This window comes from Pezoporus occidentalis, unplaced genomic scaffold, assembly GCF_034315485.1.
Source record: "Pezoporus occidentalis ecotype Australia unplaced genomic scaffold, CSIRO_AGI_Poc_V1 ctg55, whole genome shotgun sequence".
NCBI lineage: Eukaryota > Metazoa > Chordata > Aves > Psittaciformes > Psittacidae > Pezoporus > Pezoporus occidentalis.
The window spans coordinates 3,814,367-3,837,954 of record NW_026915888.1 but is presented as its reverse complement, the minus strand read 5'-3'; the positions used below and the strand labels follow the sequence as shown (position 1 = coordinate 3,837,954).

General features: G+C 47.8%; 1 protein-coding gene across 2 annotated transcripts; it reads left to right on the top strand.

The window, feature by feature from the left end:
- The first annotated feature begins 1,266 nt into the window (after positions 1 to 1,266).
- KIF3A (kinesin family member 3A) lies at positions 1,267 to 23,271 on the top strand. 2 transcript variants are annotated; one of them, XM_062638145.1, is made up of 19 exons: positions 1,267 to 1,346; positions 3,157 to 3,439; positions 4,981 to 5,125; positions 5,367 to 5,451; positions 5,585 to 5,690; positions 8,987 to 9,126; positions 10,005 to 10,202; positions 10,553 to 10,727; positions 11,642 to 11,743; positions 13,341 to 13,412; positions 15,288 to 15,296; positions 16,278 to 16,434; positions 17,003 to 17,183; positions 17,475 to 17,585; positions 18,301 to 18,426; positions 19,016 to 19,069; positions 19,211 to 19,279; positions 19,475 to 19,599; positions 20,110 to 23,271. In XM_062638145.1, exons 1-19 carry the CDS (start codon positions 1,341 to 1,343, stop codon positions 20,156 to 20,158), a joined length of 2,193 nt encoding a protein of 730 aa, XP_062494129.1. In that variant the 5' UTR covers positions 1,267 to 1,340; the 3' UTR covers positions 20,159 to 23,271. The 2 variants fall into 2 exon arrangements, with proteins under 2 accessions (XP_062494129.1, XP_062494130.1); XM_062638146.1 differs by lacking the exons at positions 13,341 to 13,412; positions 15,288 to 15,296 and having other exon boundaries at positions 1,268 to 1,346.
- Positions 23,272 to 23,588: the final 317 nt, after the last annotated feature.

Below are 23,588 nucleotides of genomic sequence, written 5' to 3'. Positions count from 1 at the left end.
ATGCCCAGTCCTCGTACTCAGAGTGACTTCCTCTCACGGTGCCCTTTCAGCGCTGGGGGCTAGGTCAGGAGCGGCCACAGACGTGTTTGCTGCGCACAGAGCGATCCTGTCCCCCGTTTCCCCCAAGGGGCAGCTCATCATGAAAGCCGTCCCATTGCTACGCGCGGTGCAGCCCAGCTTTCCCCTCCCGCTCTGTCCGAAGTCTTGCTTGAGTAACCCTGGGGCAAGCAGTGCCTGTTGCTGGTTTATCTCGTTCCGCACGCTCAGCTCTCCATTTGCAGAGCTGTTAAACTGCAATTTGTTATCCCCTCAGTGGCAGTTTCTGGCAAGCAGGGGTCTATTGTTTCTGCACAACAGCTCAGAGATGAATGTTCTTAGGAGGTTTATTAATTCCTATTAACAGTTCTCCTTAAAGCAGTTCAATCTTTCTATCAAAGGCATACAACAGCATTGGAAATGGCACTGTCCAGGCTGGGCAGGTGTTTGTATGAAATAACCATCTCCAAATAATACCCTGTAAGAGAGACCATCTCAGCCTGAAAGGGATCTTTTCAGTGCTCATGTTGTGGTGTCTCTGACAGCAGAAAGAAGACATTATAGCTATAAAATGTCTGCTGTTCTCTGTAAGCAGGGATGGATGTGGGCTCCACATCAGTGCTTTCTGGAGGCTATTATCTCCATTATCTCCATTAAAAACCCCGGCGCGGCATGAACCCTCTGGAAACGGCTCTAAAGCTGAAGCTCTGGGATGCGTGTGCTGCCTGGAAGCAGGAACCGAGCGTGACTTTGGCTTGTGCTGCCGCCGGATGTCGCAGCATCCAAACCCGACTTCCCAGGGCATTTGAGCGAAGGGAGAGCCGGAAAGGATTCATCTGCTCAGTTTGGTGCGTTGCAAAGCGCCATTGGAGCCCCGTCAGAGCCACTGGAGCCCCGTCAGAGCCATTGGAGCCCCGTCAGAGCCACTGGAGCCCCGTCAGCCCCACGGGCTCCAGCCGCGGCCGGAACCCCGCTGCCGACACCACCCGTCCCCGCCCCGAGCGCCGCCATGGCGCCGCAGTGCCTCCAGCCCCGCCCCTCGCCCTCCTCCGTTCCCATGGCGACGCCCCGCCCACCCCCGCCGCTCCGCCCCGGTCATTGGCTGCGTTCTGCCACCAATGGCCGCGAGGGGCAGGCCGGGCCCCTCCTTTCCTCGCCAGGCATTGGCTGCGCGGCCTCCGCAGCGCGCGGGGATTGGCTGCGGGCCGCGGCGGCGCGGGGCGGGCGCAGGCGCGGTGCTGTTATTGTCCCGTTGTGCCGCTCGGCGGGTGCCTGCGCCCGGTGCCGCCGCCGCTGTGGTCGCCATGCCGGTGAGCCCCGGGGCTGCGGGAGGGGAGGGGAGGGGAGGGAAGGGGAGGGGAGGGAAGGGAAGGGAAGGGAGCCGCTGTCCGGTGCCGCCCGGTCGCTGCGTTCCTCGGCCCGTGGCTGACGGGAGCCGTGCGGTTCGCAGGCCCCACCGATGCCGTGCGCCGTTCTGTCCGGCTGGGTGGGGCGAGGGGTGCGGGCGGGGCGAGCCCCCGGCTGAGGCAGCGAGGGGCGGCGGCTGGCCCGGCCCCAGCTCCCCGCGGCGGGGCGGGTGAGCCGGGTGGGGAGCGGAGGCTGCGGGGACTGAGCGGTGGCGGGCGGCCCGTCCTGACACCCCCATCCCGGGGGCTCTCCAGCGCGGAGGTGGAGCAGGGGTGCAGCAGGATCCCGCCTCCGCCAGGCTGAGGCAAAGCAGCCCCTGCTTCCAGCGCAGCAACAGAAGCGTTCCTGGCCTCTGCCAGGGCCTGGGAGGAGTCCAGGCAGATGGCAGCTGGTGGGAGAGGCGCTTGGAAACACGGTTTGTTTCCTGTGGGCACCCAAGCTGGCTGCTCTGGAAGGAGTTAGGGACTCAACCACAGCATCTATCACCAGTAGTGTCTTAGACTTTGCTAGATCAGATGGGGTTTGGGTTTATTTAATCGGGAGAATCATAGAATCATAGAATAGTTCGGGTTGGAAAGCACCTTAAGATCATCCAGTTCCAACTCCCCTGCCATGGGCAGGGACACCTCACACTAAACCATCTCACCCAAGGCCTTGCCCAACCTGGCCTTGAACACTGCCAGGGATGGAGCGTTCACAACCTCCCTGGGCAACCCATTCCAGTGCCTCACCACCCTCACAGGAAAGAATTTCCTCCCTATATCCAACCTAAACTTCCCCTGTTTCAGTTTGAACCTGTTACCCCTTGTCCTATCACTACAGTCCCTAATGAAGAGTCCCTCCCCAGCATCCCTAGAGACCCCCTTCAGATACTGGAAGGCTGCTCTGAGGTCTCCATGCAGCCTTCTCTTCAGGCTGAGCAGCCCCAACTTTCTCAGCCCGTTTTCATACGGGAGGTGCTCCAGTCCCCTGATTATGTGACACCCTTACTGTGAGGGTGCTGAGGCGCTGGCACAGGGTGCCCAGAGAAGCTGTGGCTGCCCCATCCCTGGCAGTGCTCAAGGCCCGGTTGGACACAGGGGCTTGGAGCAAGCTGCTCTAGTGGAAGGGGTCCCTGCCCGTGGCAGGGGTTGGAGCTGGAGGAGCTTTAAGGTCCCTTCAACCCAAACAATTCTTGGGTGAAATTACTCAGTGGTGCTTCAAAATTTGTAACTGCTTCATGAAAGCAAAGGTTTGTGCACAGATTCAGCAGGTACACTGAAGCTTGTCACTTAAATGAATTCCCTTCAGGCGATGCTCGCTGGTGCCTGCTCATGCCATCTGTAAGGTTTGGGACTTGTGTGCTCCAGTGAGAGAGCACAGTCAGTGTTAATGTCAGAGAATGGCATGGCTGCGCTTGACTTCCAGCAAACTGCTTGTCCATTGTTTGCAAGCATGAAATTGTTCCTTGAAGAAAATCTTAAGTTATCCTGAATGTGAAATTCTTAAGTTTTACTCAATCATTTTCCGTGTGAGGAAGCAGAAGAAGATTGCACTAAGTGTACATTGTTCTCTCAGCTTTAATTATAAACCAGTTCTGGTTTTAAGTCCCCAGGTTCATGATCCTAAGGAGATGTATGCATCTAATCAGGCACGAACGCTGCTGAATCACACAGGTATGTTAACAGCAGTGTTACAGCCTGTGTATTTCCTTTTCTCTTTTAATAATTACAGATCAACAAGCCTGAGAAGCTGGACAAGCCAGAGAGCTGCGATAATGTCAAGGTCGTGGTTCGGTGCCGGCCTCTTAATGAACGAGAGAAAGCCACAGGCTACAAAATGGCAGTGAATGTGGATGAAATGAGAGGAACTATAACTGTTCATAAAACAGACTCATCCAATGAGCCTCCCAAGACATTTACATTTGACACGGTGTTTGGACCAGAGAGTAAACAGCTGGATGTCTATAATTTAACTGCAAGACCTATAATTGACTTTGTCCTAGAAGGATATAATGGTAAGTCCCTTGTTGTCAAGGATCCTGCCTGCTGTTCTCTGCATTGTTAGAGTGTCTGCTGATCTTCTTTAATGAAGTTTCACCTCCTGAGGGCTATAGCCCTGCGTTGTTTCTGTTGTTGCCTCTAACTTAAAATAGCCTGAAGGTACTTGCTGTTCTGAGTACTCAGCCATTGTGCCTACTATGATCATTTAACAGTGGGAGTTCGATGATGACCAAGACTCAGCTGATGTCAGGTAGCTCTGTGGTTTTATTCTGTGTCTTGTTTGCAAAGGATCTGCACTTTATCTCATTACCAGAATTCTCAGCGGTTCTTCACTGTACAGTTTCAGCCCCCAGGCAGCTGCCAGGGTCCTGCAGTGACTAGGTATGCATACCAGGCTTGTGCATATAACTGCTGCCTCTTCTCCTCTGAACTTTGCTGTTTTAAACTAAGATGACTAGTAAAACACATTTGCTCTACGCACAGGTACTCTTTTGCTTCCTAGTGCTGGGAAGAATATGCGTGTGTGTCCTTATGCATGTAAATGTAGTATGTAAAGGAAAGCAAATGCTAGTTAGGAAGCAAATTACTGCTTTCCATAACAGTATGCTATAAACAACAGCACATTACAAAGTTCTTAAAGGTCTGTGAAGTGCCTAATAAGCTCTTGTGCTAACACACCTGGGTTTCAGCTGATGAAAATTCATGGCTCAAAATTTCATGGTTCAAAGCTGCACCAGGGGAGGTTTACACTAGACATCAGGAAGTATTTCTTTATGAGAGGGTGATTAAACACTGGCACCGGCTTCTTAGAGGTGGTTGATGCCCCAAACCTGTCAGTATTTAAGAGGCTTTTGGACAATGCCCTTAAAAACATGCTTTAACTTCTGGTCAGCTCTGAACTGGTCAAGCAGTTGGACTGGAGCAGTTGTAGGTCTCTTCCAACTGAACTAATCCATGCAGCTTTTCTGAGCTGCAGCATGAGTAGCTTGACAATGAAAACTGGAGTTTTCAGCAGGGCTAGGCTGAACGTAAGATCCAGTGTATTTCTGCAGAGTCTGGGATCTCGGGAAGGTTTCTGTCTGTCTCTCTAGTCCAAATTATAGTAGGTTTAGAACTGGGCTTGAGCTGTGGCCTTTGCTGTAAAAGCCTTGTGCTGTTTCTGCTGTGGCTAAGATGCTAGCAATAGTTGGGTTTGCAGTTGGTATATAATGGTTTTCCTCTAATTGACCATGTTATTAATTGGGCTTGCCTTAATTACTTGTGTGCGAGACCTAAGAGTGCTTGCACTCCATGCTTTAATAACTTTGCAGAGTTAAACCAAGCTGGCTTTTTCTTGGGTGTCTTGCAGGCTCTATAGGCCAGTGTCTCAGCCCTGTTTGTGGTGGTTGCCCAGCACTTGTTTTGTTCCTGGCCTTGTACAGCATCTACTGGAGTTGGTGGAAAACTTCAGCTCTGTAACAACAGAGGTTTTAGTGTTATCAGGCTAAGAAGGAATGGAGTAAAACTGAAGTTAGCAACTTCTTAGAGTTTGTTTGTATATCTTCTTATCCTTCAGGTACTATTTTTGCATATGGGCAGACTGGAACAGGCAAAACCTTCACCATGGAAGGGGTCCGAGCAGTTCCTGAGCTTCGAGGCATCATTCCCAATTCCTTTGCCCATATATTTGGTCACATTGCCAAGGCAGAGGGGGATACAAGGTAAGCAGCTTCTCTTCACTGCTTCAGTCCTGAGTGTCTGTCTATAGCAGGAGCCTGACCTTAACAATGGCAACTGAAATGGTACCTCTGACCCTAACTGAAAGACTGCTGCTGAGGCAGTTCTCAATGGGGAAGTAGGGTTGTGGTTTATATCACTGCATTATCTTTGCGCTCTGTGATTGTGGTTGTTGGACTTCAGCAGCTGTCTCACTAAGAAAGCTGCCCAACTCTTTGTCCTCAGGTTTTTAGTTCGTGTCTCTTACCTGGAAATTTACAATGAAGAAGTGAGGGACCTGCTAGGAAAAGACCAGACGCAGAGATTAGAGGTGAGCTGTAGTTCTGAGCGTGATGTCAGTTTTCAATCGCTGAGCACGATTAGCTTTTAAAAGCCACTGTACCATGGGAAACTGCTGTTGGGGATCTCCAAAGCAGGCTCATTCTAAACTGTTTCTCTCTTAGGTTAAAGAGAGACCTGATGTGGGAGTTTATATCAAAGACCTTTCAGCTTATGTCGTAAACAATGCAGATGATATGGACAGAATCATGACTCTGGGCCACAAGAACCGTACGTAGCCTTGCTGTGGGCAGACGTATAGCTCGGGCAGAATGAAGTCTGGTTATGAGACTACAGTAAGAGAGCCAAGTCCTAATGCTTGAAAGCTTGGTCAGCTGAGCACAGCAAAAAGGACATCTCCCCCCAGAGCTCTTTCATGCAGGGGCAGGTAAAGAAGGCTGTGCCTCTCACATTGGCCAGTGGCAGTGGCAAAGGGGAGGATGCAGCAGGGCAGTCAGTGGTGTCAGGATTGCTAGTGTGCGTCCTGCTCCTTTATCCCCTTCAGTTCTGGTCAGGATGAACTATCATTGTGCTGTCAGTGGGAGGTGGTTTATGTTTTCTGGAAGATTTCTTAATTAGGCTCAGATCCTTCTACGACCTAATTTTGACTACTGTTGCTCTTGGCATGGATTGCTGTGTTCTTATTGCTCAGGGATCAGCTGTGAGTACCTTTAGGCTACTGATCTTCGTAGCCTTAAAGAAACAGATGAGAACTACTGCTGTTCTTGGGAAGGGAGTCTGTGGTGGGTGTAGAGTTACAGCAGGCTGTAACATTTCTGCTAGTCCAGATTGGAGATGTGCCCATGTCGTGGTTTAAACCCAGTCAGGTAACTCGTTCACTCACTTCCCCCCTTTCTTGCCCTCCCCCTGCTCCCGGAGGGACGGAGAGGAGAATCGAAAAGAATGCAACTCCCACGGGTTGAGATAAGAACAGTTTAGTAACTAAGGTATAACACAGATCACTACTGCTACCACCAATGATAATAATGATAAAGGAAATAACAAGGGAAGAGAATACAACATCTCACCACCAGCCGACCGATAACTCGCCCCCCCAGCCCGACCAAGCTCTGACCGATACCTCCTCCAACCCTGCAGTCCCCCAGCCCTTCCGGCTCACTCCCTGTTACATCCTGGGCATGACGTGCTGTGGTATGGAATACCTCTTTGGTCAGTTTGGGTCAGGTGTCCTGTCTCTGCTTCCTCCTGGCTTCCCCTCCTCCCTGGCAGAGCATGAGGCTCACAAAGTCCTTGGCCAAACCAAAACATCGCTTGTTATCAGCTCTGTTCCCGAGCTGAAAGTCAAAACATTGCACTGCACCAGCTACCAAGAAGGGGAAAAATGACTGCTACTGCTGAACCCATGACATTATCCACCCCTTATTCCATACCATTCACGTCATGCTCAGATCCCAAATTTTCAATATACTCTTATCTTAGTGCATAGACCAGTCCCTATAAAGCTGCTGAGTCCATCTGGTCCATGATGTCAGGCTCCATCTCTTGTAACAGTCTTCCAGAGCAGGAGAGACTGTGTGCAGTGTTCACACTCGTGAATAACCTGGGCAATAGTGTCCATTGCTAAGTCCACCCCTCGATCATGAGTCCATCTCTGTGTTGCATCTTTGCTCTGATGGCCTGAAGTGCCATGGGCCCACCAGGCTTAAAATAATTCAGTGTCCCCTTAAGCAGTTTCTGCAGCTTGTTGCTGGGGACTCCATACAGCTGCCTTCCATCTCCGACGCTTCCAAAGCACTGGAGGGGCCCAGTGGACTACATAGTTGCCCATACTGTCCCACACGCCCTGCCACTCATGACTGTCCAGCCTTGGGGAAAATCTCTTGGTCCCCCCATATCCTCGTCTAACCCCAGACAAGACCCAAACCTGACTCTGCTTAACTTTTGAGATCAGACAAAATGGTGGTGGGTAGAACACAGTCTGTGTGTGTGCCAACATGCTGATCCCCATCACAATCAGCAGGCAGGTCCCAAGGACACCCAAAGGCCATTCAAAACCTTCAGAACTCTCACACGATGCTGCTGTACTTGACACTGGGGCTGGTGCAGCTGCTGTGCTTGCCGGCTCTCCCACCGCCAGCTTCTCTTTTCCTGAGTCCAGCTCTTCCTCCTCTGCCTTGCTGGGAAATGCTGCGTGGTCTCCTGCATCCTCCTGGGGCTCGGCGGGCGGCTTCCGGGAAACGCTCTCGGCCGTCGCGGGGCTGGGCTCGGCCGCGGGGCTCGGCTCGGCCGCGGGGCTCGGCTCCTCCGCCGCCTTCTCCCGCTGCTCGGCAGCCGCTTCCTTCCTCTCCTCGACCGCCCCGACCTCCTCCACCGGCAGCCGTCCCCTCGCGGCCTCCGGCCCCGCTCCCGCCGCCGCTTGGTCCCCGGGGCCGCTCTCCCGGGCCGGTTCGGCTGCCGCCGGCTCCCGGGGCCGCTCCCCCTCGGCTCCCCGCAGCCTCACGAAGATGGAGAGTAGGGTGAGGGCCAGGACGGTGAAGAGCAGCCGGACGGCCAGGTACAAGTCCACGGCCACGTCCGTCCCGCCCTGCTGCTGGAGCCCGCCCGTATTACAAGCCATTGCCATAAAGCACAGTGAGACAAGAACCTTAGCCCAAGCCCCATACTTGATAAACACTAACACAGCAAATACCGGCTCTACGTAAGTTACAACATTCTGAAGCTGTGAGATCAACAAGAACAACTCTGAGAGCCAATAAATCAGCATTGTGATGAGTGACTATTAATCTGGTCAGATCTGTCGTTATCTCAACCCTTCGTGCCCCACGTTGGGCGCCAAAAAGAACTGTCGTGGTTTAAACCCAGTCAGGTAACTCGTTCACTCACTTCCCCCCTTTCTTGCCCTCCCCCTGCTCCCGGAGGGACGGAGAGGAGAATCGAAAAGAATGCAACTCCCACGGGTTGAGATAAGAACAGTTTAGTAACTAAGGTATAACACAGATCACTACTGCTACCACCAATGATAATAATGATAAAGGAAATAACAAGGGAAGAGAATACAACATCTCACCACCAGCCGACCGATAACTCGCCCCCCCAGCCCGACCAAGCTCTGACCGATACCTCCTCCAACCCTGCAGTCCCCCAGCCCTTCCGGCTCACTCCCTGTTACATCCTGGGCATGACGTGCTGTGGTATGGAATACCTCTTTGGTCAGTTTGGGTCAGGTGTCCTGTCTCTGCTTCCTCCTGGCTTCCCCTCCTCCCTGGCAGAGCATGAGGCTCACAAAGTCCTTGGCCAAACCAAAACATCGCTTGTTATCAGCTCTGTTCCCGAGCTGAAAGTCAAAACATTGCACTGCACCAGCTACCAAGAAGGGGAAAAATGACTGCTACTGCTGAACCCATGACAGCCCAAGAGTATGGTTTGCTGCTGAGTCTGAGCATCCCTCTTATGAAAAACCAGGGTTGGGTAAAGAGGTGGAGATAAGTCTCCTTTGAGAGCAGGAAGTGTTCCAGGAGCATGTGACTAATTCTGAAGGCGTTGTTGCCTTTTCTCTCTGTTGAAAGGTTCTGTTGGTGCCACAAACATGAACGAGCACAGCTCTCGCTCACACGCCATCTTCACTATCACGATCGAGTGCAGCGAGAAGGGGGTCGATGGTAACATGCACGTGCGCATGGGCAAGCTGCACCTCGTGGACCTCGCCGTGAGTAGGACCGGCTGGGTCTGCCATAATGGGTGGTGGGTATGGCTGCTCGTGTGTGCCTTGCTGAAGGCACAGGAAAGCGTTCACAGCTAGAGCCCAACTTGTTTGATGCTCGACTTCCGTGAAGTATTCATTCGAGGCCTTAAATTAGAAGTGTACCAGGAAGAGTCTCTAACATAGCTAAAGCCTGTCTCAGTAAAAGGGTTCTCTTGCTTCTATAAGTGAATCATTGAATGGGTAAGCCACATTAGAAATTGCTCTGGGCAGCAGAGCTGGGGCTTTGCAAGAGTGGGGGTTTTCTTGTAAGAGGGTTGTGAGCATGCAGTTCATCACTTGTGGGTTCCCTCCCTCTGCCACTCACTTTGAACCAGTGTAATTGTGCTGGTACAATGCATCTTTAGCCCCAGCTTTATACTGGAGTATTTTTCCTTGGAGAAGATGCAGCAAGTGGAGGCTACAGGCATTCAATGTCTACATATTAACCTTATTTACATAGTGTATATTTAGGTTACTCTAGGAAACTCTCCAAAAATAATTGCAGTGTGGCTTTTCTCCCTTGATCTGCTGTTAAAGTCTGGAGGTAGTGCCTGGCAGCTCCACCTGAGGTGCCTCATAACTGCTGCCTTGCTTCTCATAATGTTTCTGTTCATGGAGACAAAATCTGCATTAATTTGAGCAACCCAGGATTTTCTGGCACTGAGGCTTCATTTAAGATCTATTTAACTTGTCTCTTTAACAATGTGTGAGGTGCTTAGCCAGGTCCTCTAATAATGGAGGAGGTGGTTAGTGACATGGCTGCTGGCAGCACTTCGGGTGTAGTTGATCCTATTTGGAGGGAAATGATCTGTTGTAACTCCTGCTTCCTGTTCCCTTTCCAGGGTTCTGAAAGACAGGCAAAAACTGGAGCCACAGGGCAGCGCCTGAAGGAAGCTACCAAGATCAACCTCTCTCTTTCCACACTGGGGAATGTTATCTCTGCACTGGTGGATGGCAAGAGCACCCACGTGCCCTACCGTAACTCCAAACTTACACGGCTCCTTCAGGATTCTCTGGGCGGCAACTCCAAAACCATGATGGTAAGCTGAGAGGTGCAAGTTGTACAGGGATAGCATAGTGACTTTGTCATGAGGACAGTGTGGCATTTACCTCTTGATTTAGAGCTGGGTTCAGCTTAGAGATCATTCTGTGCATCCTTTTCTACTTTTTGCCTCTGTACAGACGAGGTTCAAACCACAGTGCAAATGTGCATGTGTTTGTAAGATCTAATAGAAGCTGCGCTTGGGTAGCCAAAAGCAGCTTTGGTGTAGGAAAGCTTAGGGAAGAGTAGCAGTGTGAGGTTGGCAGGGTTGGGGATAGGTCCCTGAAATTACCTGTTCTGGGCTCTGCCCCTTTGCCCTCTGGTAACTTGGTCTTCCCTGTGTCACAGTGTGCAAACATTGGACCAGCTGACTACAACTATGATGAGACTATCAGCACTCTCAGGTATGCAAACCGAGCCAAGAACATCAAGAACAAAGCCAGGATCAATGAGGATCCTAAGGATGCTCTGCTTCGCCAGTTTCAGAAAGAAATTGAAGAGCTGAAGAGGAAACTGGAGGAAGGTGAGTTTCTCCTTCCTCCTGGTGTATCTCTCCATGGCAATGCTCATTCTGCTCGAGTGTGAACATTCTTTGCTGGTGTAAGATATGTCACAGGAGTTTGGTAGCTGGTGCAGGGCAGTATCCTGGTTCTGTTGGCCCTGCTGGGTTCCTGGAGAAGAAGGGTGTTGCATAGACTTAGCTAGATCAAATGGGTTTCAGGTCTGACACTACCCTCAGTGACAGATGCTGTAGCTGAGCATGTAACTAGCATTTCCAGAGCAGCTATCTTGGGTGCCCCAAAGGCAGTGTTCAGGGCCAGGTTTGATGAGGCTTGGAGCAACCTGCTCTAGTGGAAGGCATCGCTGCCTGTGGCAGGGGTTGGAACTGGATGAGCTTTAAGGTCGCTTCCAACACAAACCAGTCTGGGATTCTGTGATGTTAAATATTGGATTCTATCCAGTTTGGTTTCCAAATTCAGCCTGAAACATCTGAACGTTATGTCTGCAATGGCAACAGTGACAGGCATTTGTGAAACTAGATATTTTTCTCAATTAACAGCCACTGAACTTCATGTATACAAGTGTCTGATTAAGTTGCAGGTCTGTGTGAACTTTGTTCCCCTGGATGTTTTCCCTTCCATCTCGGGTATGGGAAGATCCTGCTAGAAAGACTTCGTAGCTTAACACTTTAGCAGTGCAAATATTATTTATTTCCTATAAAAAACACCCACTTGAGCTTTAACATACACACATTGACTGCTTATCTTGATTTTTTTCCTGAAGTTCCTGAGCTGTGGCAAGCTGTCTGTGTTCAACAGTGAATGACTTCTGCAGGTGATGTTGGACATTGCTGGGTTTGGACAGATGCTGCAGTCACACTGAAAAGCTGAATGAGGTGAAGGAAAGCACATCAAAAAGCACCTTCTTCTGTTCTAGGGGAAGAGATATCTGGTTCTGAGAGCAGTGACTCTGAAGAGGAGGATGAAGATGATGAAGGGGAGATTGGAGAGGATGGGGAGAAGCGGAAGAAACGGCGAGGTAAGGCAGTAGAGATTCCTGTCAGTGCCACCAGCCTCCTCTTGTCTAGGAGCTGGTGCCAGGAACTGTAGCTGGAGCCAGGTGGGGAAAAGTGGAGGTATAAAAGCTGCCGTACTGCCGCTGCAATTATCATGCCTCTCCTAGAAACCAAGCTGTTTGGTACTGTCTCTGTAGGTGGACAGCTCTGGACCTGTATAGAATCTGCTTCCACTTGGGTAGCTGTGCTTGTGGTAACATCTCCTTTGTGGTGGCTCCTTGGTTGCCGCAAGGTGGCTGTGTATGGCTTGTGATTGGTGGTGTGGAACTTCCCCTGCTCATGGAGGTGGGAGGAAGAAGGCACCTAACATCAGTGGTAGGCAGATGTGGTTTTTATAACCAAGGGAATGGTTGGAGGGAAATTTTGGCTGTGGTTTAGGCAAAGGATTCGTCTGTCTTATGGATGTTCAGTAACTGACTCTTCTGGTGTCCTGTTTTATGTTGATAGAGGAAAAACCTGACCTTTGGGTATCTCTGCAAGCTGAAAAGCTGAATGGGAACTGCACATCCCTTGTTTGGGAGCACTTTGGAAATCCTGTGGTGAAGTGGACTTTGTCCTGCATCAGTGCTGAACTACTGTGTAACATCTAAACCCCAGGGGATATTGCTGAACTTAGAACTGCAGGTCACTGTGTCCCATGGGATGCTGTGGCTTCCAGGGAGCTTGCTATGCCCCTAAAACCTTCACAGGGAGTAGAGAAGTCCAGTGCTACACCTCAACTTACAGCTTCTCTAGTAAACTAATTTTGACATTCAAACTGCCTTCCTGTCCTGAAGCACTTGCATCTCTTAAATGATTGCTGTTAAAGCATTCCTGCTTCAGATGCACTGTCTTCGTTTTGGTGTCTGCCCAAGTGGAGTTGTAAATGCCCTTTGCTATTTTGGTGTTAATGCTTTTGGTGATAGTTGTAACAACTTGTACTTCATTTTTCACCTTTTGGTAATTTCTAGAAACAAAAAGATGGAGCACTGTCTCCATCAAGAACCAAACCCTGCCCAAATCTCCTCCCAAGAGGAGAACGCCTTCAAAATCTTGCTTGGATTAGCAGGACAAACAACTGACTTCCAAACAAGCTGCTCTAGTTAAGCTCCCTATGTAAGGGTGCTACTTAGGAGTACACACAGTAGCTGTCCCTGTGTAAGCTGATTCTGCCTTCTAGAGGGGAACATGTACATTGCCATCTACATAAGACTGGAAAGGACTCCTGGTCACAGAATCCTCTGCTGCTGCAGATATCCACAGCCTTCTCCACTGTGATCTGGTTTTCTGTGCTGTTGTTGCCTGAGATGGAAGCTGCCTTGGCATGTTGATTCAAGCTGTAGGCTGGTTAAGATGGGTTTTAACTGAAGTGTCTTTTTGAGCATGCTATTTTGTGCTGGGAAATGGTGGCTTTGCAAGCTGAATCTGGGAGGGATCCTAGCAAATGCTTCCTAATGGGAACTTGTGCCTTTCTGAAATAGGTTGCTGGCCCTTCTGGGTTTCTTTCCTTTAGAACTAACTTCCCATCTGCATGTTTCTTCCTCTCTGGGTCTTTCTGTGGGATGCATTTCTGTTTTCCAGGCAGTAGCAGCAGCAGTAGTTCAGACTCTACATGCTCTGTCATAGAGAAACCTCTGGATAAGTCCTTCACTAGTGAGTGGGAGCTCTTAAGTCCTTTAAGCTTTGGCCTCTTCATAATCCGCACACTCCATTTCGCAATGCTGCGTGCTTCCTGCTGTGTCTGTTGGAAAGATGAACCTGAACCTTCAGCTCTGCTAAAGCATGCCTTTCCTTTGCTGCTTCCATGCTTGAAACAGTTGTTCAGTGTGCACTTTGTTAGCCAGCTATGTGAGAGAATAGGAAGCAATTGGGTGCACTGCTTGAGCAAGATTTAAAGACAATGAAGAAATAATAGGTTAAAAAAAAAACCCCAACAACCCAGTTTGCAACTTGTGTTAAATGATCCTTCTAAAATATCAGGAAAGTCTGAGCTAACTTTATGGGAGCTGCTCCAATATGAGTTCATTAAAAGGACAGCTAGGCAGGTGACATGGGTTGTGCTATGGTATATTGCACTCTGCCTGCTCAAATTTAGTTTTTGAGAAGGCAGATGGAGCTGTGAACAAACAACATAAGGTTTAGGATTATACTTGCAAAGAAAACATCTAATGCTTGGTTGATTGGCTTGGTGGTGGTTGGGGTTTAACTGCCCCATGGCATTAAGTTATTGGTCATTGTGGAACTTAGTTCAGAGGAACAAGGGTCTACATTTTGGTCTAGAAGAAGGCAAGTCGGGTCTGCTTCTGGCCAGAGAGAGGGCTCTGTGCCTTTAGAACCCTTACAGTTAGTGATGGCTGAAGAAATAAATCACGTCTTGGGACTCTGCTTTTAGAGACTTCACCCATTTTTGTGGTTATCCTGAATAGATGCAGTCCCTTCTCCCCACTGTGTGGAGAGTCTGGGAAGTATTGCTGTGTAATTCAATCACACTTACCCTAGTTACATTAGTGGAAAGCATCAGCCCAGAGAAAACATGGTAGCAGGTTAGGAAGGATCACAACCTAAGGGAGACCCTTAGTGGGTCTGCAGTGGTTGGGTTGGAATCTGCTTGCTTCAAACTTGCTCTTTCAAAGCTTGCTTGAAACCTGAGTATTTTAGTTGGGTGAGGACAGTTAATAGCAAACTGCTGCTGTGGCAGTGGATGGATGAGTCCATCTCCTGTGGATTTGGAGAGCTTTGCTGTGGAAGTTGCACTGGGCTTTTGGTGCTTAGGATAAGTGTGGCTATATGTGGTTTGGGATATTAACTGTCCTCCAGTGTGACCCCTTTGCATGTGGTGTCTTTCACTATCCCCTTCCTGTCCTGCCTTTTTTTGCTGTCCTTGCTTGAATAACCAAACCTGCCTATATACCTCTATGGAAGCATCAGTTACTGCAAATTAACCTACTAATACCCTGTGTAATTAAATGGAGAAATCTTGTGCTGAGACTCCCTATGTGCAACTGTCATGTATCTTGCAAAGAATTGGCTTGAAACCTTGGTTAAAACTGTGAAGGTGTCTGCTGAATGCTAATATTTTACAGGTAATATAACAGAATTGGCTGTCTTGAGTGGGAGGGAAAGCATTAAGTCTCTTGTTGAAGAAATCCACCCTCTAATCGTTTCTTAGGGCATGATCTTTGCGGCAGGCTCCTAATGTACACTTAGATTCTGCATTGCATTGAATGGGCAGGAGAATGCAAGAGTGAGCTGAAGATTATCCTGGATATGCAAAGCACTCTGAAGTACAGAAACTTTCTCTGCTTTAGCATAAAATCACGATGCGTTCATGTTGGCTCTAATCGAGTTCTTTAAAGTGATGATTATCCTGTGTTTTCTACTCTAGAAACATGCATAAACAAATGTTGTTTGTTCTGATGCTGATGATCTCTGTCCAAAATGATCAAAGCAGTAATATATTTTCTTTCCTCCTCTTTTTATGGTATGCTGCCTCTCCACGATTTGCTTTCTACTTCCTCTTAATGCAAGATCAAGCAGGTTGGTGTAATGGATTTCCACCTCCTCAGAATACCCTTGTAGAGCTTGGGAAAGTGCCTTACAGCTTGGTTTAGTTCACCTTTTTCTCCTATTCTGGGAACAACTTCTTGAGCATGTTCTGAGCATACATACTGTGTCATGCAAAAACACTCCCTTGACAGTCGATGGCTTCTCTTAGTTTCTAGGCATCTGGATTCTACGGGGTTTTTTTCATGTCTGGAGAAGAACAAAACCAGAAACCAAAGGATTTGCTTGTAGTGACTAAAGGGAGATGTAGGACTTCAGAGAGACCCGTGGATCTGAGGAAATGCGTGTAGGCTGGGTCTTGGTGTTACCCTGGGATTACAGTGAAAGCTGACCAAGGACTTGCAGAGTGACTTCCAAGAGCAGCCTCACACTTTGTTTCTAAATGAGGTGTTTGGGACCAGCCCTTCAGGCCGATGGGCTGGGTGAGCTGCTCTGGCCACTTCCTTTGGAACCCTCCGTGAAATGTACCTGGTTTGCTGTAGTAGTGAAGTAGCAGTAATGTTGTAAAGGCACAGTTGATAAGTCTCAGCAAACCTTCCTGCAGTGGGAATGCCAATTGAAACTTGAGTATGTAACTCTTGATAGCTTGGCTCTTGTAGCTGTAGGTCAAGGCAGCTTTTGTTTTCCTTTATTCACCCTAATGTACCTAGTCAGAACATGAGAGTTTCCAGCTTAGACTTTGGGCAGTGGTCCTTCTCCAAGTGTTCTGTGTTGTCTGTTTTGAGGTCATTATGTTTTAGTTATGCAGCATTCCTTCTCTGTAGGAACTGGTGACAACTGGTCAATGTTAAAATGGGATTTGAAAGACTGAGTTGTGCCTGGCTTGGAGCTGACATCTAATTAAATATGTTAAATGCAAGTATTGAATCTGAACCTGGAAAAATAAAATGCCATGCTATAGAAACTGTCTTATTTGTCTGTGAACTGATTTGTTTTCCCTGTCTCTTTCCAAAGGCAAAAAGAAAGTTTCCCCTGATAAGATGGTAGAGATGCAAGCAAAGATTGAAGAGGAGAGAAAAGCTCTTGAAACTAAGCTTGACATGGAAGAAGAAGAAAGAAATAAAGCCAGAGCTGAGCTGGAGAAGAGAGAAAAAGACTTGCTTAAAGCTCAGTGAGTATCCCTCTCTGAACAGTTTGGGGTTTTCATTCTTTAACTACAACTCGGTTCTGGATATCTGGAAATGCCTGGTGAGGTGCCTTTGTGTAAACTGAACAGCTGAAAAGCCACTGAGATCACAGTGGCCCATGGAAATAGGGTAGTCCTGCTGCCAGAGGCTGCTTCAGCAGCAGCCAGCATTCCTGGTTGGCATCTCAGCTGCCTTGCCTTGATCTCTGTTCATTCACTTCCATTCTGCAGCTGCCTCTGGGCACTGCTATGCGGGCAGGGCCCTTGGGGAGGGGGTGCCTTGGGCATCCAGGCAATGTCACTGTGGACTCCCAGCCCCTCACAGAGGGGCTTTAGCTAGAGAGACTTCTCTGCTGACCCAGTTTGCTTGTGGGAAAGCTGGAGCTCAGGGAACTCCCTGCATTCACTTGCACTGCCTCACTCCCACTTAAACCCTTGACAGCAAGACAAGTTTTTCCAGCCCTGCAAATGCCGTCTGGGCTGTAAAACTGAGCTGGACCTGCTGCCTTGTGAGCACTGTGGGATAGAAAGTTTTACACTTGCCTGTCTCTAGACAAGAGCACCAGTCCCTCTTGGAGAAACTGTCTGCACTGGAGAAGAAAGTGATTGTAGGAGGAGTGGACTTGCTGGCAAAAGCAGAGGAGCAAGAGAAGCTTCTAGAAGAATCAAATATGGAACTGGAAGAACGAAGGAAGAGAGCAGAACAGCTTCGCAAGGAGCTTGAGGAGAAGGAGGTGGGGTTATATGCTGTAGCTGTCTGAAAACAGCAGTGGCAGGACGCAGTGTTGTGCCTTAGCATTGCTCCTGTGCATGAAACATGGCTCTGCTCTGAAAAATGTAGCAGAAGTGAATGGCTTCAGAGGCCACACAATGCCACTGCAATCACTGTGGGGCATAGCCAGGGCTCCAGGCCCTTGGCAAATGCTTTCCTTTGTTCAAGTAGTTTCTCCTCTTGTTCATAGCATTGCAGATAGTTTCTTTGGTTATGTTAATGTATGGATGTCTGTGTTGAATCTTGCACACAGCAAGAACGCTTGGACATCGAGGAGAAGTACACCAGCCTCCAGGAAGAAGCACAGGGGAAAACCAAAAAGCTGAAGAAAGTCTGGACCATGCTTATGGCTGCAAAATCAGAGGTTAGTGTCTGAGGCTCTCAGCCTGGGATCACATGAGGGACTACAGCTGGGAGGGGGGTAAGCCATCAGCTTTGTAACACAAAGATCTAATGAAGTCTGGTGTCAGAGCTTCACAGGGGCATGTTGGAGAGCATTCCCCCAGCCCAGGCTGAAAGGAACAATGTGTGAGATGGATACACACAGAAGGAAAAACACCGGGTGTTTTGTTTGAGCTGCCAGCCAACAGCTTTCCAAATCTCCTGCTTTGCAGCAGCCCAGTGCTCCTCTGCTCTTAGCTGTCTGTCTGTTCTCCCTGTTGCCCTTGTCACCTCTTGCTCAGTCACTGGACGAAAGTGTCCTTTGGCTGGTATCTTGAGCTCCTGTTTCACAAAATTGCATTTTGTCTTAGGGATCAGAGGTTTTCCTTGAAATCTTGCCAGGGATATAACTTGGCTCACACTCTTCATCTGCTCTTAGCTGGTGCAGAGCTTGGGTTGGCAGAGAGTCAGCTTCAGTTTTATGAAGCTGAGAACTTAAAGTTGCTCTCAGCCATCTCTGAGCTGGAACTTTCCAGAGGGTTTATTCTTCAGAGATAAAATATTCTATACTTATAACCAGAGTTTGCTTTTGTTTCCTGAAATTTTCATATAGGCTGAAGACTCTTCTCTTTTAGGCTTTTACCATGTCTTAAGCTAGCTCTGATCCTCTCAAATGCTCTCATCTGGTTTATTTTCAGATGGCAGATCTCCAGCAAGAGCATCAGAGAGAGATTGAAGGATTACTAGAGAATATTCGGCAGCTGAGCAGGGAACTTCGTCTTCAGATGCTTATCATAGACAACTTCATTCCTCAGGACTACCAGGTAAAGGCAGAGAACCAAAGCCTGTGGCATAAGATTGTGCTGTGCATGCCAAGCCCTCCAGCTTTTATTCTGTCCACTGAATGGAATGAGTTGGTTCTTGTCTCTTCATGAGGTGTTCACAGTGCACTGATGGACACTTGTCTGTTAGGTTGTGGCACAGATGACTTGGTGTATGCTGCTGTGAGCTTTCCTTTGCTGTGGCTCAGCTAAGCAACTTGGTGGCATTCATGTGTTGGTGTCATTATCTGGGTTGTTAGAACCAGGTGATGCTGAAGTAAGAAAAGATGCTGCTGACAAGTGACTCTTGTAACCTGGTGGGCTTCCAAGTGAAGTTTATTACTATCCTGATGGCACTGGCTTAATGGGAAGCCCATGCTTTTGTGGGAATTCCAATTTGGGAGTGGTGTTTTTCTCTTCTGTAGGCTTTAAAGTATAAATAGGTGTGTTTGAACAGGATATGTTTGTCTTGATTAAAGGCAACTTCCAATGATCAAAACTGTTGTTAAGCAGCTTGTCCAGGCCTTTAGGGATGTATGTTCTGGAGAATGCATCTGAAGTCTAGAACAATTACTGTTCTATTTCTTCCTAGGAAATGATTGAAAACTATGTTCACTGGAATGAAGACATTGGAGAATGGCAGCTGGTAAGTTTGCTGGCTGTAGAAGCCAGTGTTAGCAGGAGTTTCTAAGGAGTTAAATTGAGCCCAGAAGTAAACTGCTAAAGCTGTAGTCACTTTTACTGTGCACAGCAGGCTCTGCTAACAGACCTTCTTTCTTTCTTTAAGAAATGTGTTGCATATACAGGGAACAACATGAGGAAACAGACTCCTGTCCTGGATAAGAAAGAAAAAGATGTGAGTGACTCTTTCTAAGCATGTGTTAAACTGTGTGTGGCCAAATTCTGCTACCTGTGCCTGTGTATTGATAGAGAAACTGCCCAATTTCTTCTCTTTGGAAGAGAGCAGTCTTCCTAGTGTTAGAAAAGCGCTGTGGATCAGGGCATAAAATGATTCTGATGTTCCTGTTTTGTGGGTGTTTTGCCTTTTTAGCCCTTTGAAGTGGACCTTTCCCATGTTTACTTAGCCTACACTGAAGAAAGCTTGAGGCAATCGCTGATGAAGCTGGAGAGGCCAAGGACTTCAAAAGGAAGATCCAGGCCCAAGACGGGTAGAAGGTGAAGAACTTTGGAGTATCTATATGGGGGATTTACCCAGGGGAAGGCTTAAGTCTGTGCATGCAAACTGACCATAGATCTTCAAACGGTTGCTTAGTGAGAAGACACAATGCTAACATTTTGCGCGGTATAAAGTTTATCTGTGCTGAGTATGACAGAACCAAGCTGAAGTCTCTTTACCACAGCAGGATCTTGTCCAGAAAGACTTGTCTGGGTGTTTTTCTGATGCCCTTTTGCTGTATTCCCCTCTTCTGGCTCCTTGCTTTATTTTACTGTGGTCTGTGGTTCAGTTCGACACCTGACTCATCGACTGATGTTACTGGAAAGTTACGTGCTGTTGGGGGAGATTTCAGCATGGGTTTCCTTGGTTATTTTTGGTTTTGACAAATACTTGGAAGAGTAACGTTGTGTAGTTTTAACTTGAGATGTGGCTGGTCCCTGTCTTTCCTAGACAGCCTCATGATGTGTGTATGGTGCTATTTTTCCCTTTCCTTTCTGCTCTCCAAACAGAAAACGTTCGGCAAAGCCAGGAGCTGTCATTGACTCTCTGCTGCAGTAGGTGTGACCTGTTCAGAATTGCCGTATAAATCAGTGAGTGTGTAAGATTGGGCCAGAATATGGAGTTCAAGAGGTGGCACAGTTTGGCTATAAAATCCATACCTTGCTGGTATGGAGCTTTATTTTAAAGAAATGTATTTTTCCTTAGTTGCCCGTATATTGTATGTTATATTAACATAACATTAAACTGGTATATATGATGGTTGTGAAATTCTATGTGTTAACGTGTTGTGCAGGGAAACTGTTGCTGGCAGTCCTTGTTGAGATGTAGAAAATAAGGGTTCTAGATGCGTGTTTAAGTGCTGTAGATGTGTTAGCTCAAAACAGTTGATGAAATCCTACAGTTAGAGGCAGGTAAATCTGATTTATGCCCTGCTTTGCACATAACTGGCAGCTTTCACTCTTGTCCTCTGTTGCACTGATCTGTGTTTGAATGTGGTTGCTGCAAACCTTTAGGAGCATCAAACCCTTTTATTTAAATGCCCCTCACTGTGGCTATTAACCTGATTGTGTTGTGTATGGAATACACAGTCCTTTTCCCTTCCTTTGCTGTCTTGCTGTACAAAGAAAAAGTAGTTGCATAGGGGAAACATGCACTACAAAAGTCTGAGGCTTCTGGGAAGGGACCATTCTCTGTTTAAGTGCAACAGAAAACAAACGTGTCTAAGTACTGCTTTTATCTTTGTCTGTATGCCCATGATCTGGCGCTGTGGGGAATGGGGGCTCTGATGCAAAGGCAAAAGAGCTCTCTTGGGTTTACTCTCCTGTTAAGGCTGTGTGGCAGCGTTGCTTTGGCTGCTTTTTGTGCTGTTGATCTGGAATTTTTTACATGTATGTGAATTGTTTTGGAATTGCAGCAGCAGAGATTATCTAAGGGGAATGCTGTGACACTAGGACTTGGCTTCAGCCATGGGACTGAGCATGATGGCTCCATTCTCCCATCCCTGGCTCCAAGGGCACTGAGCCAGTGCTCTGCACTGAGGGTGAATTTGACTCTCCTGTATTAAAACGGGCATGAATTACCCAGAACAGTATCATCCCTTGAAGTAGCTGGTGCTGTTTGTGTTCCTGTGTCATCTCTGGTTCCTGGCTATGCTCTGATGAGAGGAAGCAAATCCTGGTCTCTGATAACAACCATTTCTTTGTGGTGGCTGCTCTTTTCTTTGATATTTATGCTGCTAACAGACACGTATCACTTTAATACATTGCTTTTGTGTCACAGAAAAGGCATTCTGAGCTGCAGGCACTGGAACAGCTCCTGTGCCAGGGTGGGGGTGGTCAGCTGTGATTTCTTGTGATCTTCATGTTACCTAGAGATGTAGAGAGCTGTGATCACTAATAGGAGAAATAGAGTCCTCAAGCATGACAGAAAGCACAAGACAGCTCCTTAGGTGTCCTGAGTTCTTACATAGCCACGTTTGCAATTACCAGAGTGTTCTTGTGAAGTACTTAGAGTAGCTAAAAGTCAATAGCCCTTTCTTGTGGTCATGCTGCTTAACTGGATGTACCTTGTGGCTCTGGCAGGTCTATAACAGGATCTGTACTAGTTAAAACTGGTCCTGTAAGGGCACATTTTGCTCTAGAGATGTATTCAGTCCTATTCTAAATGAGTTGTAAGCTCTTCCCTGTTGTGTTTTAGCTGTGTGTTTCAGGACAGTGATGTAGAACTGCCCTGTTTTGGGGGGCAGTGTCACCAACGTTCATACAAGATCTGGCTTTGTTGCCTGAATTCATACAAGTTACACATACAAACCGTGGCATTTGGTTTCTCTAGCCTAACACTGAAAGAGGTAAATACTCACAGGTTTTGTGGATTTCAGCTGTATTTGGCTTTGCTCTTGAAGAGCTGACCTTACTTTGAGAGTGCTTGGATACACTTGGGCTCTCATGTAACACACTTCCCATCAAACAACATCAAACAGCTTTGGTGCTGTTTTGTCTTAGGCTTTGTGTCAGTTCTGACTCCAAGCAGACAGATGCTTGGTTTGGGCCTGTACTAGTTCACAGAACCAGGGCTAATTGTTGTATTCCCCTTGTGTTACATCTGGCTGTGCTAAGCTTTGTTAAGTGATCTGTTTATAGGGGAGTTTCTGCTGAACTGTGCTTTCTAAGGGACCATGAAGAAGTCTTTTACCTGACAGACATCAGTGGCTTAAAGATGCCACTGTGAACCATGGCACTGCAGTTAAAATACTTAGAACTTAACTATAAAGGCCTCTGCTTTACAATTTAATCAAGTTACTGTCCTGCTGCTGAGAACAATAGTATTCCACATAGTTAAGTGAGCCTTGGGCCAGCGAATACATAACTGCTTGCACACCTTTTAATTGGCAGAAACTGGCTATAATCTGTTACAGGGGCTTGGGGAACAGATTATCTGCTCTTACAAGAGGACTTTAGTGGAGCTCTATCATGGTTAGGCTCTGTCAGCTTGGCTCACCTTTAACTGGTGTGACTGTTGCAATTCTGGGCACTCTTTTGGAACCAGGGAGTCTGGTTTGCAGGGTTAGCACATGGGCCCTCTCTAGCCCTGGGCTGTGAATATCTAATGGATCCATGATGGGTTTTAATGCAGAAGGAGTTTGGTTTGTGTGGGGTTCTTTAAGAGCTTCACGCAGCCTTTCTCATCCCAAGGTCAGTACATGCTCTAGAGTATTTACCAAAACCCAGATTACCATAATATATACAGTGTGTGCTCCTCCTTGCATCTTGCTACCAGAAGAGTCCCCTCATTCCAGACCATTGACTTTAACATTGAGAGTTTTGGCGCGTTATGTTGTTTAATGTTGTGGAAATGAATTATTTTGTATTTAACTTGTTCCTGATCCTTTCTTTAAGAGGAGGGGAAGATGGTCCTTAGTGCCTTTCACTGACTACACTGTCTGCACGTGTCCAGCTTTCACCTTCTCAAGGGTTCTGCTTTGCCGGTCCTGTATATAGGATAAAACACTAGTCTGTCTGTATGATTTGTCTTCCTATTTATTGGTTTTCTAACTGTTTATTTCTGGTTATTCTTTGGTTTATGATTAAACTTCATTCATTACACTGTATATATCAGTATTGTGTCCCTGGAGCATGTCCATACCATGAAATAAAACTCTGGATTCCTAGTTGGACCTCTGTGCATGTTTCTCAAATACCTTTACACATACAGCAGCTGTCTATGTCGGAAGATGCATCAGGAAGGGTAACTACTCTGTGTGTCTCTGTGATGCACAGTACTCACTGGAGAAGTTGGGGAAGGGAGTTTGGGTGTGGGGACCCCATTGCCAAGCCCTGTAGCAGTGGACATGGAGCTCTTGTGGAAGAGATGGAAAGGGCAGGACTTAGGGGATGCTTTGCAAGACTCTGGAGATCAGTGGGATGCTCTAAGGAAATGGTGAGCCCCTGTTCAAGCCCATCCTCTCCTGAGGAAGAGGAGAGCCCAGCTG

Excerpts from the sequence above, each read along its gene's own strand:
- KIF3A (XM_062638145.1), top strand. Across the intron at positions 17,184-17,474 it reads AGGAGCTTGAGGAGAAGGAG|CAAGAACGCTTGGACATCGA; the intron begins GTGGGGTTATAT and ends TCTTGCACACAG. Across the intron at positions 19,070-19,210 it reads ACATTGGAGAATGGCAGCTG|AAATGTGTTGCATATACAGG; the intron begins GTAAGTTTGCTG and ends TCTTTCTTTAAG.